The 16,383-nt window shown below is 48.4% G+C and overlaps 6 protein-coding genes across 6 annotated transcripts; 2 read left to right on the top strand and 4 right to left on the bottom strand.

The window, feature by feature from the left end:
• Position 1: 1 nt before the first annotated feature.
• On the top strand, positions 2–1,008 carry EV420DRAFT_1622739 (nucleotide exchange factor Fes1-domain-containing protein; the record flags this gene model as incomplete). The annotated part of the gene is given in 7 exon segments (XM_060475845.1): positions 2–205; positions 256–283; positions 333–466; positions 522–563; positions 601–677; positions 725–848; positions 868–1,008. 7 exon segments carry the CDS (start codon positions 2–4, stop codon positions 1,006–1,008), a joined length of 750 nt encoding a protein of 249 aa, XP_060325109.1.
• A 133-nt stretch (positions 1,009–1,141) lies between these two features.
• EV420DRAFT_1622738 (kinase-like domain-containing protein) lies at positions 1,142–3,541 on the bottom strand (the record flags this gene model as incomplete). The annotated part of the gene is given in 12 exon segments (XM_060475844.1): positions 1,142–1,203; positions 1,223–1,568; positions 1,616–1,763; positions 1,816–2,046; positions 2,095–2,175; positions 2,225–2,298; positions 2,345–2,633; positions 2,681–2,710; positions 2,760–2,819; positions 2,876–2,922; positions 2,969–3,061; positions 3,110–3,541. The coding sequence occupies 12 exon segments, from the start codon at positions 3,539–3,541 to the stop codon at positions 1,142–1,144; spliced, it is 1,893 nt and encodes a 630-aa protein (XP_060325108.1).
• Positions 3,542–3,668: 127 nt separating this feature from the next.
• On the top strand, positions 3,669–7,235 carry EV420DRAFT_1574342 (uncharacterized protein). Its single transcript, XM_060474414.1, has 8 exons — positions 3,669–4,970; positions 5,027–5,663; positions 5,716–5,975; positions 6,030–6,125; positions 6,177–6,527; positions 6,581–6,653; positions 6,704–6,759; positions 6,815–7,235. The coding sequence occupies exons 1-8, from the start codon at positions 3,703–3,705 to the stop codon at positions 7,161–7,163; spliced, it is 3,090 nt and encodes a 1,029-aa protein (XP_060325107.1). The 5' UTR covers positions 3,669–3,702; the 3' UTR covers positions 7,164–7,235.
• A 542-nt stretch (positions 7,236–7,777) lies between these two features.
• Positions 7,778–8,934, bottom strand: EV420DRAFT_1001763 (uncharacterized protein). The gene is made up of 6 exons (XM_060465266.1): positions 8,637–8,934; positions 8,455–8,588; positions 8,261–8,347; positions 8,060–8,209; positions 7,885–8,002; positions 7,778–7,828 (listed from the first exon to the last, which is right to left on the bottom strand). Exons 1-5 carry the CDS (start codon positions 8,659–8,661, stop codon positions 7,949–7,951), a joined length of 450 nt encoding a protein of 149 aa, XP_060325106.1. The 5' UTR covers positions 8,662–8,934; the 3' UTR covers positions 7,778–7,828; positions 7,885–7,948.
• Positions 8,935–9,265: 331 nt separating this feature from the next.
• On the bottom strand, positions 9,266–11,178 carry EV420DRAFT_1277422 (permease for cytosine/purines, uracil, thiamine, allantoin-domain-containing protein; the record flags this gene model as incomplete). Its single annotated transcript, XM_060468030.1, has 9 exons — positions 9,266–9,641; positions 9,698–9,972; positions 10,021–10,066; positions 10,122–10,360; positions 10,419–10,455; positions 10,512–10,634; positions 10,698–10,757; positions 10,814–11,012; positions 11,064–11,178. The coding sequence occupies 9 exons, from the start codon at positions 11,176–11,178 to the stop codon at positions 9,266–9,268; spliced, it is 1,470 nt and encodes a 489-aa protein (XP_060325105.1).
• Positions 11,179–13,646: 2,468 nt separating this feature from the next.
• Positions 13,647–15,234, bottom strand: EV420DRAFT_1574324 (uncharacterized protein; the record flags this gene model as incomplete). Its single annotated transcript, XM_060474413.1, has 8 exons — positions 15,024–15,234; positions 14,774–14,972; positions 14,694–14,717; positions 14,471–14,593; positions 14,377–14,413; positions 14,080–14,318; positions 13,979–14,024; positions 13,647–13,927 (listed from the first exon to the last, which is right to left on the bottom strand). Exons 1-8 carry the CDS (start codon positions 15,136–15,138, stop codon positions 13,649–13,651), a joined length of 1,062 nt encoding a protein of 353 aa, XP_060325104.1. The 5' UTR covers positions 15,139–15,234.
• Between the last annotated feature and the right edge of the window lie 1,149 nt (positions 15,235–16,383).

Here is a 16,383-nt window from a genome sequence, read left to right as displayed (position 1 = left end):
CATGGAATCCCTTCTTAGATGGTCCATTGAACACTCTGGCCCTTCTGCTGGCCCTCCCCAGCCACGAACAGACCTCGATCCTGGTATCATCGACGTGATCCTCGGCAAGTCGGATGCTGAGCTCATGAAGGAGGACCTGGCAGTAGCCATAGATCCACACCGCTCAGAGGATGCACGGGTAGAGGCCCTGGATCACCTAGAGATGGTGCGCACTTTTTTTTCCTTGCATAACCGTCGCGTACTCACTAGCAATAGCTAATAGAACAAATCGACAATGCCAACAGTAAGCTCTCCTTTCATTTCCTCAAATATCCTCGGCTCACCCAGCCCAGATCTTGAAAAACTGAAAATGTGGGCACCACTGCATTCGCTGCTCACCTCTCCCGACTCGACGGACGTGATCGTCATGCAGACGCTCTGGGTCATCGGTACTGCTCTCCAAAATAATCCTGCAGCCCAGGAAACAGTGCGTACATATCCAACCTTCTCCCAATCCATCTATTGAATGCCCCATGGAACAGTACCTCTCATCCAACCCTCTCCCGACCTTGACCGCCTTCCTCGTTCCAGCAAACTCTTCACCACAGATCAGGAGTAAAGCTCTCTACAGCCCTCTCAGGTCTCCTGAAGCACAACGCCCCTGCAGTCGCAGCACTCGACCAGGAAGGATGGCTCAGGTTCGCGTGGGGCGCTTTCCGACCCCGAGATTAGCGTTCGCAGAAAGGCCTGTCTTTTTGTTGAATACCCTCCTCACTCCTAATGAGACGACCGTTCAAAGAGGGCCTATCCACCCGAATTCTCATGCTGCGAACCTTGTGGATCCCGGAAGGGCAGAGACGTCCTCTGTGGTGCGCTGGCCCGATGGAGGAGCAGGGGATCTTGGCGGATGTCGTTGGGGCACTTGTTGACCCTCTGCCGTATGGCGAGGATGGAGACGTCTTGGAGCCCGACAGTCGATTTCGAGGAGAAGAGTATACGGCTCCTCTGGACCTATATCGTCGCCTGTAAGGGCCCATTGGATCCAGAGCAAAAGAAGAAACTCGGACAGTGGGTTACGAGTCGCACCGCCGAGAGGTGGGCGTTGAGTGACGACGAGTTTAGCAGATTCGAAGCTGCATTGCATTAGCTACATATATCACTACTAGCATCCTAATTGTACAACCAAAACGTGGAGTAATCCAAATACGATGGATACCCATAGTCCTTCGAACCATGTATCTACCTACTGCAAGAATCAATACAATGATAAAAACAACAGTCCGCAAGTGTCCCTCTGGACATAGTGTCGCCAGATTGAGCATCTTGACAACCAGGATGCACGACTTGGCAGTCCTCACGACAAGCGTCATTTTCAGCCGCTTTATTGGGGCCACAGTTGTCGGCGGTTCCTCGTCCGGCGCGGGAAGACTCAGTAAAGGCGCTTTCTCCTCTTCAGGGACTTCAGGATCGTCAACAACAACATTCGCCGCCTGCTCTGCTGTAGGTTCGGGACTCGGTCTTCGTACCACTTGTATCAAAGATGTAGCAGATACCGCCCGCGTACGCCGCGGTTCTTTTACCGGATCCAGCTGCAAGGAATGAGCTTCCTATTACAAGATGCGCTAGAATGACTCACTCTGCCTTCTCGGATCGCAGTTAGAACCCTTTCGCATGACGGTCGTGCAGACGGATTGGGATTGAGTAATGTTTCTAGCAGAACAAAGTACGCTCGCGGCAGTTTGCGGCCTTCGAATGCCGCAACGAGTGCTGGTGTTCTTTTGAAACTGCAAGCTGGATCAACTAATCATAAAATCACACTTTGCAAGCGCAACTAACCCAGGATAGTTCAACACTTCTTGCTCTAGTCGATCCATTTTGTCACCCTCTGCGAGGGAATTCAGCGTCTCCTCGCTAGCGTCGCCGGCCGCGGCATAATGGTACGGCAATTTGAAGAACAGTATCTTGTGTAGGATCATGCCGAGTGACCACATATCGGACTTGGAGTCTACTTGGCGAAGGAGGCCCGTTTGAGGCGATGGTAGGGATTCGGGTGAGGTGTATTCCAACCTGTGTTTGCCTTTAGAAACTACTAGCTCTGTAATGAGGAGGACTCACGTTCCAGTGTTTCCCGAGCGAACCTGGGACGTGTTCACCATGTCGCGGGAAGTGCCAAAGTCAGATAACATGGCTCGTGGTCTAGCAACAGTTCGGTATCAAGAATTAAAGAGAGGAAATATGATCGTACATTAGTTTTCCTTCATCCCATGTTAACAACACATTGCCAGGTTTTAGATCCAGGTGCAAAATGGATTTGTCGTGCTGAACAAGTTGAGATGGATTCTTGGCTAGGCGATGGTTACCTTACCAGAAAGGCCAATCCTTCTACGACGTCAGTGAAGATGCTTTTGACTTCCTCGGGACTGAGGAGATGTACTGCAGTCCATGTTTGCACTCCTTGCGTTTGTCCGTTCATACGTTTTCTGAGTTGCTCCTTTTCCTCTGGTGAGGCACGCTGGAATGCCCTGTATGCACGTATCCTTGCTGAACGCGAGTGGATGTTTGATGTTGCGCTGGTACCGTTCAAGGCGCCACTTGGGTTAATATGGATGTGCCGAGTCTCGCGTCCAAGACGGTCATCAATAAAGTCGTCGAGGCTAGTGTGAATTTAGACAGATGCATTAGCAGCTGTTGCTATGCCCACCTTCCACCTTCAGCCCATTGCATGAGAATGCTGAACTGTCGTAAGTCAAGGCATGAGGTAGAGAAGGTCGAAGCTCAACTGTAACGTGGGAACTCGGGGACCGAACGAAGAGAACTGGGCACTTTCGAGCCAAGAGTGACTGAAAGAACCCGGAGTGAATCGATGAGAAAAAGGAGGAGATAAGGAGGAACTTACTGGTAAGTTATGATATTGGGATGATGAAGTCGTTCAAGTAGACGGACCTGGTGGGAATGAGTTATATAGATTTGGAGAAGAGAAGCAGCTAACTTCACGAAGGATGTTTAATAGATACGAGTGGGACTGCCCGACTGCAACCTTTTTGACGGCAAAGTGACCCAGTGGATTTCCGTCGAGGACGTGCTACGAAAGGGTCAACCATTAAAATCATGTCAGAGTTGGAAATAATACCTGACAGAGGTATACGCTTCCGTTTGCACCCATTCCTAGCTTGCTCTCTTCGGTGAAGAAAGCTTTGAAATACCCATTTGCTAGGGCCTCTGCAGAGAAAGCACTTGTGCTTTCGTCACTGGACTCAGCCTCGGCGATAGGTGGCGGCGTCGACGGTCTCGACCAGGTATCATTTGCCATGGAGAGCAAGTGAAAGTAATTCGATGCGCGAGAGTGAGGCTCCGGGTCCAAGTCGTCCTGAGATTCTGGGGGTAGGGGTCGTTTACAGTATGGACAACCGGATCTACTAGTACGCTGAGGAGACTGTCGGATAACAAGAGCATGGCTGGTGGGATTGTAGAGGACGACTTGGTTGGATGCGTGAAAGATTGCTTGCCAGGTTGGATCTGGGGAAACGAGTGCTGCTGTCTCGTCGTCGTCGTCGTCGAACATGGTGCACGCGTAGCTAATTGGATGGTTCCACCCTTGTGCGTGTCCAAATGACGTAATGAGCTAGGCTATATTGGGATATGGATCACGGTACCGAGCTTATTAAGCACTGAGCACTGACTGTGACCTCGTTCCTTTCTCTACTCTTCCCTTCCAACAGCTGGATGGAAACAGTTGCTCTTCCTTCTCAGAGTACGGATTCAACTCAACGTCGACCTAAATATCGGCCCCCGAAGCGCCGGAACAATAATACAAAGGGCACAGCAGAAGAACAGTCGTCGACCAATTCTTCGAAAAGAGAGGTAGAGACTCCTCCAGATGGCTCTTCGCGTAATAAGCAACGACGAGGACCAAAGCCTCGTCCTGCTGGGACGTCCAACGACTCTACGAAGAGCCGAGGGAGCAATGTCGAGCATGCAGAAGGCCCGTCCAATTCACAACGACCTGGACAGCAACATAAACCTCGACCACCTGGTGATGCCCCGTCAGAACAGCCATCTTCATCGCTACCAACAATTCCGGTAGTTAAACCCCCGGGCGGCAGCCGTAGGAAAACAAAATTCAACGCTGAACTTACAACCGATTCATCTTCCCAGCGCCCACCCGGACGGAAGAAGGGCAAAGCCAAGGACCTCCCCAGCGACCAAGCCGACGACCTCACTTCCATCCTCATACGTGGTCTCAGCACTCACCCTTACTCTGATTGTCCCATTTGCTTCAACGACATACGTCCACCCCATCCTACATGGAGCTGTTCCCCTTCCATTCCCATACTCCCTCCCGGAGACTCCGCGGAACCCTTCGTGCCCCAGTATTGTTGGACGACGTTCCATCTCAAATGCATTCGCTCGTGGTCGGAGAAGAGTTACAACGATGTTAAAGAGGCTTGGCGTGCCCGCGGGGAGGACAGAGGAGGCGAATGGAGGTGTCCTGGGTGTCAGGGAAAGCGAGGAGTGTTAATTGGCGGCTATCAATGCTTTTGTGGGTCGACGCCATCGCCTAATGCCCGTCTCGCAACACCTCACTCGTGCGGGAACCCTTGCTCGCGACCTCGTGTTGGCTGTCCTCATCCCTGTTCGCTCTTATGTCATCCAGGTCCTTGCCCTCCGTGTAAAATCATGCTGGAAGTCCCATGTGGATGCCCTCATCGGCGTATCATCCCAGTTCGGTGCGGGGAAGACACAAGGGTTTCGTGCAATGCTGTCTGCTCGAAGCGTCTCAATTGCGGGAAACACTTTTGCCAAAAAACGTGTCATCACGGAGATTGCGGAAGCTGCGATCTGCGCGAGATGAGTAAATGTTGGTGTGGTAAAGCGCAAAGAGAGGTGGCTTGTGGAGAAGGGGATCAATGGTCGGGTACGATTGGATGCGGTGAAGACGAACAAGGGACTTGCGACGTGAAAGGTTTCTCTTGTGATAGTGTGTGTCAAAGGTATGCGATTCAGTCCACCTAATAAACATCCAACTACGATTTATTAACCATTTTAGGCTGTACGATTGTGGCGAACACCAGTGTCAAAAGCCTTGTCATCCTTCTTCGTCTGCCGCTGCTCAATGTCCCTTCTCACCAAACATAATCACAACATGCCCTTGTGGAAAATGCACGATCACGCCTCCCGGAATGGATGCTGCAAAATACGACTTTCCATTGCGCTCTACTTGTTCGGCGCCGATCCCGACTTGTGACTCGCCGTGCAACAAACTTCGCGCAACTTGCGACCATCCTTGTAATGTCAAATGTCATACTGGAGAATGCCCACCCTGTTCTGAAGGAATCATTCGTCCCTGTCGATGTGGGCATATTCGTCGAAGCATTAAATGTGGCGATCTCTATGATACGGACCACAAGGAAATCGACATTCTATGCAGTAAACCGTGCACTGCGCTTCGAGCATGCGGGAAGCACCAGTGTAACCGTATCTGTTGTCCGCTTGCGTCGCTGGCAGTCAAATACAAGGGTAAGGGACGTATGACCAGATCCGTGGAGGGGATTGGGGAAGGTCCAGGAGGTTTGCACGAATGTGACCTGATCTGCGGGAAGATGCTCGCTTGCGGAAATCATCAGTGCGAAGAGCGAGACCACAAGGGACCGTGTGGCCCGTGTCTGAGGAGCTCGTTTGAAGAGGTATGCCGCGAATGATTATTCCTTTCTATTTCCTATCACTAACTTGATTTAGCTGATCTGCTTCTGTGGGCGTACAGTGTTGGAACCTCCAATTCCATGCGGAACGAAGATCGAGTGCCGATATCCCTGCGCAATGCCTGACCCTCCTTGTGGGCATCCAAAAACTCCCCACGTTTGCCATGGAGACGACATTCCTTGTCCTCCTTGTTTCTCCTTGACGAAACGGCTATGCGCATGTGGAAAGAACGAAGTCGATAACATAAGATGTTCGTTGCCCCGTGAGAAGGTTAGTTGCGGGACCGTATGTGGCAAGTACGTTGGATATTTCCGCATTGGGTTCGCCTAATTCACAGATGTTTTCTGTAGGCTCATGGGTTGTGGGTTCCATCATTGTGAACGAGTATGTCATGTTGATGAATGCGGGGCATGTACTTCAATATGTGGAAAGCCGCGTAAGCTGTGGTAAGTAATCTTGGCGTAACATTCATCAAGCCACTGAAAGGCTCCCAACAGTTTGCCGTCTCATCATCCTTGCGCCGATCCTTGCCACGCCCCGTCTGCTTGTTCCGAAGTAGGGCCCTGTCAATCAGTTATCACCCTTCTGTGTCCTTGCGAGAGGATCCGACAATCTGTACGCTGCGGACGGAGCATCAGCAATACTGCGGGTAGGAATGGTCAGCAGCAGCTGAAATGCACTTCGGAATGCGCAATAGCCAAGAGAAATGCGCGTTTGGCGGAGGCGTTGGGTATTGACACTGGTTCCCGAGACAAGACTGCGTCGGCAGCCGTTTACAGCGATGAACTTGTCGGATTCGCTAGGCTCAATGATAAGTTTCTTGCAGTGGTAGAGAAAGCCTTTGCCGAGTTCGTCCCAGTTTACTCCTGCGAAACCTTTTAGACTAATATTCTCATTGCAGTTTCATTGGATCGAGCAAAAAGACCCAAGTATTACCGCATATGCCTCCAGACCGAAGGCAATTTGTTCATGGAGTTAGTTGATCTGTCTTTTTTAGTTGTTAACGGACTGATCATCGTTTCAGCTTGCAAGCATATACAGAATGGATACCCAGATGGTGGATCAGGAACCGCATCGAAGGTTCGTGGCGTCTACTAGACTTCATTCGTTTTCATTTTGACCAAACGATTCTCAGCGTCGAACTGATACGCCGTATAGATACAAGAATACCTTCGCCACTTCTCTCCTCGCATGTCGCCCCAACACGACCTCCGTCACGACCGAATCTAGGCAGACTCGGGAACTTGCGAAGTGCTGAGGTAGTGAGTCAGCTTCCATCGCAGCAGACAGCAACGAAGCCTATTGTTAGTGCTGGGAGAGGATGGACCGGGCCTGTCAGCCGATCTTCGACTCCCCCTAGCGTGCGCGTGCCGGATCTGCAGAATTCTCGAACTACTGCTCCTCGGGCTTCGACATCTGTACCGCCGCCCCAGTCGAGAGACGAGGAGTTGAACGTTCCTGAGAATTGGGAAGATGATGTCTAACTTGGGTGGTTGTCATTGCTAAAAATACAGTATAGTAGGGTGTTGTTATACAATTGAATTAAGTAGAGCTAATATGCCTGCCCCTCGGTCCCGTTGTATGAGGCGATAAATGGGTCTCGACTTGTGCCCGGCGCCATCCATGAAGGATTGCTGTAACGGAGGGAGAGGTTCTCTGTTTGGGGCCTTCGCTTCCCGCGAAACAAATAAAACCAGGAATCCAAGATGTCCTAGATAACGTTATAGATGTAAGTCGACGTTTGAACAGTGAGTGACGACATCCTACCTGTTGGGTGCCGAAGAGCAGGACTGCAAGTAGTGGCACTATAGAAAACTCATGAGCTATTTCGTCCAATGAAAGAATTTGAAAACGTACCACTGCCTAGTGCAAGATTCAACGCAGGACCACGATATGAAATAAACACAAAAACGAATCCTAGTCTTCAGGATAATGTTAGACGGCGCGGGGAAAAATAATGAGGACCTACACAATCGCCATGCATCCCAAAGCGCTAAACGCTAAGACGCGGAGCGTCAGCGATATCGTCTGGCGATCTCTTTTTCTCCTCAGATGCATCCAGTTCTTGCGTAACTTGACTAGCACAAAGATTTCTATCCCCAGACACAGAGCCATTATGCCTGCAACCAGTGCAGAAGAGACACGAGACCTGTATATACGTGAGTTTCCGTTTATAATGAGAGGGAGATAAAAACAGAGACGAACGGTATTCGATTTTCAAAGTTGCAATACATTGCCGACTCTCTTCTGCCGACGGTGTCGGGATCTTTTAAGCCAATGGCGAGGGAGAGGACAGCTGTAGCGCCTGAGGCAACGTACGGCACTACATATAGCTAGATTCATTCGTTAGCCAATTCAATAAACAGAGACTAGAACTCACAAATGGCGTCCAATTGAAATGAACTCCGGAAGGTGGCGATACAAGGGCATTAAGTGCAACGGAGACCTTCAAGACGGTTATTAGGATCCATGTGAGAAAGAAGATAAGAAACCAACGTGGATTACGAGCGCTGTGGTGGTACAAGCTGTTCTTCACTTACGTTAGGACATAAGATGTGGGTTGTTATGGTACCAAACTCACAATGTAGGAACCGAATATACCAATATGGCCTGAGTTAGGCAAAGTGCATGGGGAGGTTCCCATTCTATAGAATGACCAACAAGCAAACTGATATTCCGTCAAATCCAGCATAAATCAACACTGCAAAGGCTGAGCACACACCTATACGATATAGTCGAAATTATCCATGTCATGATAAAATTTAACCAGCATACATGTCGTTTCGCGACAGTGGGAGAAAGGATCCCAGTAAACAGGATGATGAGGAGGCCACCAAATCCGGTGAGTTGTAGGACATAGAAGGCTACCAGACATCTCCTTTCTGAACTTGTATAGGACGCCTCCTCGCCTAGATGTGTTATCAGTATTGTTTTCGTCGCGTACAGAGAAAACCTACGATGCAATAATTTACCAGTGATCATGGACGCGGTTTGTTTTGAGGAAATGGGCGATTCAGAAAGAAAGACGTCTGGTCTGCTGTGAGTGGGGATGGAAGCGCAACAAGTGCATCAGCAGAGCGAAACGGGAGTGCAAGCGATGTCACTTATATAAGGCCCTCAATACGAAAAGAACCCCATCGGTCGCGTTCATCCCCGGCGTAGAATCGCCATCATCTTATGAGATTGTAAATTCGAGCCTGACGCAGCGAAGCTACTTCTCGAAGAGGCAGCCGGCTGATCGCAAGGCACATCATTTTAACTGTGCCTCGACCTGCCTCCGGAAACAAATGACTCATTTTGTGAGTCATTTATAATTTCTTTCCGCCTGTCGCTCAATATGCAATCAGCTCCTTACCGAAAATCTTGTAAAGGCAGGTTCTCACCTTGTCAAATCCCGTCAACAAGTATTCGCATCTATGGACACCCACCGGAACATTTTTATACCCTTGCCTTGAAGTTCGAATACGTTTAACGCCATCACATGCTAGCATGTGTGAAGATGGCACGGAACGTCGGTCACAATGAAAAAGCGATTTTGGGGGCATTCATAGCGGAGTACAAAGTGCGCTTCAAACTTTCGACGACATTACACTGCCTTCCGAAGCCTGATATCAGCCGCTCTAAGCGGTAAGTACAGCAATACCGTCACAACAAATGCAACTTCAAATCCAATGTCTCCTGTCGTTTTTGCAATCGGACCAACAAACCATTGTTGATCCATGCATGGTACAACAAGGCCAAAAGCCCCCACCGAAGCGCAAATCGCGGCCCATCCCCAAGGCAAGGCTCTAGGCTTATTCCAACACGATACGTCATACATCGCAGGGTCGTTCCGCCGGAACACAAAATGTTCGACAAGTATGACTGCGATGAACGCGCTGGCCCAGTATCCAATCAATCCGAGAAAATTCGTGAGCGTGTCATAGAATCGATGGGATCCTACAATGGCTAACGGGAGGACTCTGCGGCGTGTGTATCAGCGCCCATACATCCACAATCATTATCAGACACGACTTACATGGCTGTCGCGAGTATCGAGAATACATATCTGGGAACCACGTACAAAACGGGTATAAACACCTGTATGTTGAGGCACATAGAATAGAGTGTGGGTGCAATGTTTCCTGCGACAGATAGGCTGAGAAGAACGGTGAGAAATTTTCCAAATTTCCCGACGGGTTGGAGCATAGCCTCTAAGAGGCCTCCAACGTTTCCCCCTGCATATCCTTCATCCCAGGCTGGAACAAAGGATGCAGACGCTGCGACTGCGGCTCCCAGACATTGCAGAGTGACCTAAAACGGTGAACATATATTCTAAGCCACAAGCGCGCGGGGGCTTACAATCGGTAGTAGAAAGCCTATGTATGAGTATAAGAATAGTCGAACCCTAGCAAATATGAACATCAGCATCCTGAGAGTGACATTTGCATATGGAACGGTACCTTGAAACGTCGGGACGGAAATAGTTTGTAAAATCAGAACTCAAAGGCGCGTAGGTGATCACGAAACCAGCGATAGTTGAGCCAAATGACAAGACGGCGGCAGCAGTGGCAGGTTCGACTGCAGGAACAGCCATAACATGCTTGCCGCCTACACCCAATGCTACCACGAATACAATGACGACGGGTATCCAAGCTATGCGCTCGTACCATCCGATGACTTTGATTCCGCAAAAAGATACCTATAAATGGGTTTCACCATGTGTCGAGTGCATCTGATGAGAGAAGAAAGGAACAAACAAGAAGTGATATGATAGAAATAACAACAATCCCAACTCTAGGAACGGGTGATTCAGAGAAAAATCCACGACGGATCGCGCGTGATGTACGTACGTCCAACTTAAATTCCCATCAGCAACACTTGACAAGGTCTGTCCCCCGAGAATGCAATTGAGAATGCAGAACCCACACATTCCAATGAGGTTAAGGACACAAGGTAAAATGACCCCAAAGTACCTTGATAACACCATGTTAGCTATTTTCGAGATATCCTCATAAAACTTTGCGGAAGAAGCTCACCCGAAACTGTATCGTGCTTGTACCATCTGTCGTAGACCTAACTGAGGCCCCCATGTCGTGCTGTGATCGCATTAGATCAGAACTTTATCTTTATATGTGGTCGATGGATGACTCACAGATACGCTGGCGGTAACGCACAAAGTAAATTGAAGAATAAGATAACCAAGCATGAGTCACGGACACCTAGTCCAAACGCAATGGGTCCCAGCGATCCGGCGGAGAACGATAAGATGTTGACATTGAACGCAAGCCATAAGAAGAAGATCTTGTAATATTGCGTGTCTGTACGATCTTCCGGCGCCACAGGAATGATACCTGATGAGTGACGATGAGGAATTCTTCCTCTGACTAGGACGGGGCGCGTACCTCTGCCTTCCACTCCCCAGGACAATAGTCTTTGCGACCATCGTGAACGAGAGCTGCCCCCCAGCGTCGATTCGATGTCCTGTCTGATATCGTTATCTTTCTTGTCGTCGAACATCATAGAATGCCGTTAAGTCGGTTTGATGAGAGATGAGTAACAAAGTTTCGTCTATTTCTGGGTCAAAAGAGTTATCTCAAAACTCCGAGGTTAGTGAATTCTTTAAGATCTAAAGATGTATAGACATCGACGAAAGAAGAAAGAGTAGGAGGGCAAAGAGGGTCAAAGCGGAGGTGGAAAAAAAGTGCGACTCTGCGTTTGATCAGATCGACGGATTAAAGATGAGTTATATAAATCAAATTAATTTCCAATTACTGGAGGTATAGCCGGTACTCAGGGCAGAACCAAAACACAGTAACTCACTAGTTTGGGTACTAGCTTGTGGGTTTCCTTGCCGATTGGATAGCACCAACAGAACCGAGGGGAAAGAAAACTGTCTCAGTCAACGGAGTGTACACGAGCCAAAGGTTCCAGACGCTTACCCGTTACGAGTTCTGGGTCCCTTACAAGACAGGGTGCCTCGGCCATGAATACCAGCCTAGAGGCCTAACTTGCGGCCATGGTTTGGTAGTTGAAAGAAGCGAATAGACATATCATACTTGCATGACTTAGATGGCACGTATCACGAACAGCGAAACGGCTAGCTCTGTAACTTTGGCGTGAACTCAAGGAACAGCACAGACCAAAAAGATTAAGGGTACCATAACTAAGTCATACCAGTCTAAGCGTTTGTACAGATCGAGGCAAATGGGTGAACCAGAGGCGTTCGGTACTGAAGTCAAAGGGCGTCTAGATGCAACTTGCACCTGAGGAAAAATTAGAGGTCTGGTGGGAACTGAAAAGAGGCGCACTAAGGGTGACAGTAGTGACACATCGCGTTGATGGCGGGACAGAACACAGAAAGCGATTGTTACGATGCATGTATTGATTGTAATGCATGCTGACGAAAGACGGTAGAACGATGCACTAAGATATGAACATCTCAGATAGACTCGTTGCGATACGGACCAAAGACATTGAGAAAGGGACGATGCATATCATCAGTGGAAAGGGAGCTAATAGTTTCAATTGGCAGAAAGCTTTCTAGCGACTTTCAATAGGACCTGTCGGGTTGTTAGAGCAGAGGCAGTAAAGGGGGAGAACATCATCTTACGCCCAAAGGAAGAGAAAAACGCAGAGTGCACTGATCCTGATGGGTTAAACAGCGACACTGCAGGCGCCGACACAATTTTGGCAACCAGAGGTTAGGCATTATAATTTCCATTGCGGGACAGTCTTTAAAACGGTTTCCTTTCGTAAAACAAGGGTAGCCGGACCACTCATCCCAGTGGCGAGGAGCGAGCTGCCGTACTGCCTGAGGCACCATACGGTACTACAAATAGATGAATTCATCCATTAGCTAACCTTTTTTTAAAAAAAAGAAAGGGATCAGCACTCACAAATGGTGCCCAGTTGGAATGAACTCCAGAAGGAGGGATGAAAGGGCACTAACCGAGACGGGTATCTTAAGACCGTTATTGGGATCCATGAGAAAAGGAAGCTAAGAAAGTAGTGTGTAGATCACGAGCACTATGGTGATACAAGCTGTTCTTCACTTACGACATAAGATAGAGACTGTTATGGTATCAAACTCCCAGTGCGTATCAATACGAACTGAGTAAGGGAAAGGGCACGAGGAAGTTCCCATTGAGTGACTGACGAGTAAGGTGTTCTGTAAATCTAACATGAATCAACGTTGCACTGAGCACAGACCTATATGATATAATCGCAATTTTCTACGTCATGATAAAGTTTAACCAGCATACATGTCGTTTCGCAACAGTGAGAGAAAAGATCCCGGTAAGCAGGATGATAAGAAGGCCACCAAATCCGATGAGCTGTAGAACGTAGTAGGCAACCAGACATCTCCTTTCCGAGCTTGTATAGGACGCCTCGTCTAAATGTGTTATCAGTGCTGTTTTCGTCGTGTATAGAGAAAACCTACGATGCAATAATTTACCAGTGATCATGGACGCGGTTTATTTTGCGGAAATGGGCGATTCAGAAAGAAAGATATCTGGCAGGCTTTTAGAGTACAAGTACCCTCCAAGCCGTCGGTAACATCACACTGCCTTCCGAAGCCTGATATCAGCCGCTCTAAGTGGTAAGTACAGCAATACCGTCACAACAAATGCAACTTCAAATCCAATGTCTCCTGTCGTTTTTGCAATCGGACCGGTAAACCATTGCTGATCCATGCAAGGTACGACAAGGCCAAAAGCCCCCTACCGAAGCGCAAATCGCGGCCCATCCCCAAGGCAAGGCTCTAGGCTTATTCCAACACGATATGTCATACATCGCAGGATCGTTCCGCCGGAACACAAAATGTTCGACGAGTACAACTGCGATGAACGCGCTGGCCCAGTATCCAATCAATCCGAGGAAATTCGTGAGCGTCTCGTAAAACCGGTGGGATCCTACAATGGCTAGCGGAAGGACTCTGCGGAGCGTGTATCATCGTCTATCCATCCACATCAATATCAGACACGACTTACATGGCTGTCGCGAGTATCGAGAATACATATCTGGGAACCACGTACAAAACGGGTATGAACACCTGTATGTTGAGGCACATAGAATAGAGTGTGGGTGCAATGTTTCCCGCCAGAGACAGGCTGAGGAGAACGGTGAGAAATTTGCCAAAATTCCCAACTGGCTGAAGCATAGCCTCCAAGAGGCCTCCTACATTCCCTCCTGCATATCCTTCATCCCAGGCTGGAACTAAGGACGCGGACGCAGCGACTGCTGCCCCGAGACATTGCAGAGTGATCTAAAAAAGTGAGGAATATGTGTCCTACATTCCGTCAACGAATCGGCTTACAATCGGCAGTAGAAAGCCTATGTATGAATACAAGAATAATCGAATCCTAGGAAATATGAACATCAGCATCCTGAGAGTGACATTTGCGTACACGATCGTACCTTGAAACATCGGGACGGAAGTAGATTGTAAAATCAGAGCTCAAAGGTGAGAAGGTGATCACGAAGCCAGCGATAGTTGAGCCAAATGACAGGACGGCGGCAGCAGTGGCAGGTTCGGCTGCAGGAACAGCCGTGATGTGTTTCCCACCTACACCTAATGCTACCACGAATACAATGACGACGGGTATCCAAGCTATGCGCTCATACCATCCGATGACTTTGATTCCGCAAAAAGATACCTGTAAATGGGTTTTACCATGTGTCGAGTGCATCTGATGAGAGAAGAAGGGAACAAACCAGAAGTGATATAATAGCAATAACAACAATACCAACTCTGGGAACGAGCTATTCAGCACAATCCTTATGATGCATCATATGTCGATATACGTACGTCCAACTTAAATTCCCATCGACGGCACTTGACAAGGTCTGCCCCCCAAGAATGCAGTCGAGAATGCAAAATACACCCAACGAAACGATGTTGAAGATACAAGGTATGATGACGCCAAAGTACCTTGATAGTGCTAAGTTAGTTATTTCTGCGACGGATGAATTAAACCTTGCAGAGAAAGTTCACCCGAAACTGTATCGTGCTTGTACCATCTGTCGTAGACCTAACTTGAGGTCCCCATGTCGTGCTACGATCACATTAGATTAAAACTTTGTGTTTATATACAGTCGATGGATGACTCACAGATACGCTGGCGGTAATGCACAAAGCAAGTTGAAGAATAAGATAACCAAGCATGAGTCACGGACGCCTAGTCCAAACGCAATGGGTCCCAGCGATCCGGCGGAGAACGATAAGATGTTGACATTGAACGCAAGCCATAAGAAGAAGATCTTGTAATATTGCGTGTCTGTACGATCTTCCGGTGCCACAGGGATAATACCTGATAAACAGTGAGGAGAAATTCTTCCTCTGATTGTGGCAGTGCGCGTACCTCTGCCTTCCACTCCCCATGATAACAATCTTTGCGACCATTTTGTCAGAGAGCTATCCCCCCGCGTCGATTCGATGTCCTGCTTGACATTGTTATCTTTCTCATCGCTGAACATCCTGGAACGTCGTTGTTGGGATTTGCAACTTCAAGCTCATGCTAGAAGATTCCCGAAGCTTCGGCTTATTCATTTGTCACGATACTTAGATATATTTAGTACTTTTGGTAGAATATTCTAGATACTTTTCGTAGTATATAAGGAGCTCATTAGGAGCTCTAGTAGCTAACAATTCAGTATTATACCTACTGCAAGCCTCCCACTGCAATAATTCCAACAGTCGTTAAGTCGGTTTGGTGATAGGTGAGTGAGAAACACCTTCGCCTATTTTTATCTGGAAACTCCCAGGTTCGCGATTCTTTTCACATATAACGATGAATAAACATTGGCGAAGACGTAAGAGTAGGAACGCACGGCACTAGTAACTCAATAGTCTGGTTATAAGTTTGTGACTTCCTTTCGCAGTTGATCAGCACCAAGGAGACTGAGTTTAAGGAGGATGATGAACGTCTGTCCATGTCAACAGAGTGCGCATGAATGAACTAATGGATCCAGAAGCTTACGAGTTCTGATCGTTGACAAAATTAAGAATGTGCTAAGGTCACGAACACCAATCTAGCGAAGCTTAACAGCTCGGCAGTGGATCTATGGTTTAAGAAGCACTTATACATCTTTCTTGGAAGGGCGACATACAATAGCGAGACGCGTTAGCTGGAAGTATGCCGGTCCCTGCTATGCGAAGTAAAAACTTATACACTGCCAAATGTTGCGTTGAGTAACATCTGAGTGGGATTTTCTTCAGGCACGTACCCGACAAAGAGTTGAAGCCATCTTGGGTATACGATTTGTTCCACGGCCCGGCCTCTACTTGGAGCACAATACTGTATCATTTCGGTGGCCCGCGTCAGGAGTGCTAACCCACTGCGAAGAGGAGAAATGTTCGCTGCGGCCCATTTCACATTGTCTTTCTGAAGACTTTCCGTAAGTTTAAGGGTCGGCGCGTCAAGGCTGGCGTTCACACCGGAGAACGTAGATGTTCTGGAGTATTTCATCCTGTCCGCTATGAGTCCAAGAGATTCATAAACTCTCAGATGACAGCAAAGGCGGGCTGAAGAATTTTGTCCGTAAGGAGCCATTATAGAATCGTATCGGCACGATACTTACCAGGAAGGACATGACAGTCTCAGAGGACGCGATTTCGTAAATCTGCTCGGTTTTGCATAGAGAGCTATACTATCAACTGAAACGTCCGGCTAGATATGCAGCTGTAACAGAGGCAGGAAGGTATTTCCAGCCTTTGGATAG

Source organism: Desarmillaria tabescens, assembly GCF_030435595.1.
Source record: "Desarmillaria tabescens strain CCBAS 213 chromosome Unknown EV420scaffold_54, whole genome shotgun sequence".
NCBI classification, from domain to species: domain Eukaryota; kingdom Fungi; phylum Basidiomycota; class Agaricomycetes; order Agaricales; family Physalacriaceae; genus Desarmillaria; species Desarmillaria tabescens.
This window is presented reverse-complemented; position numbering and strand designations above follow the sequence as displayed.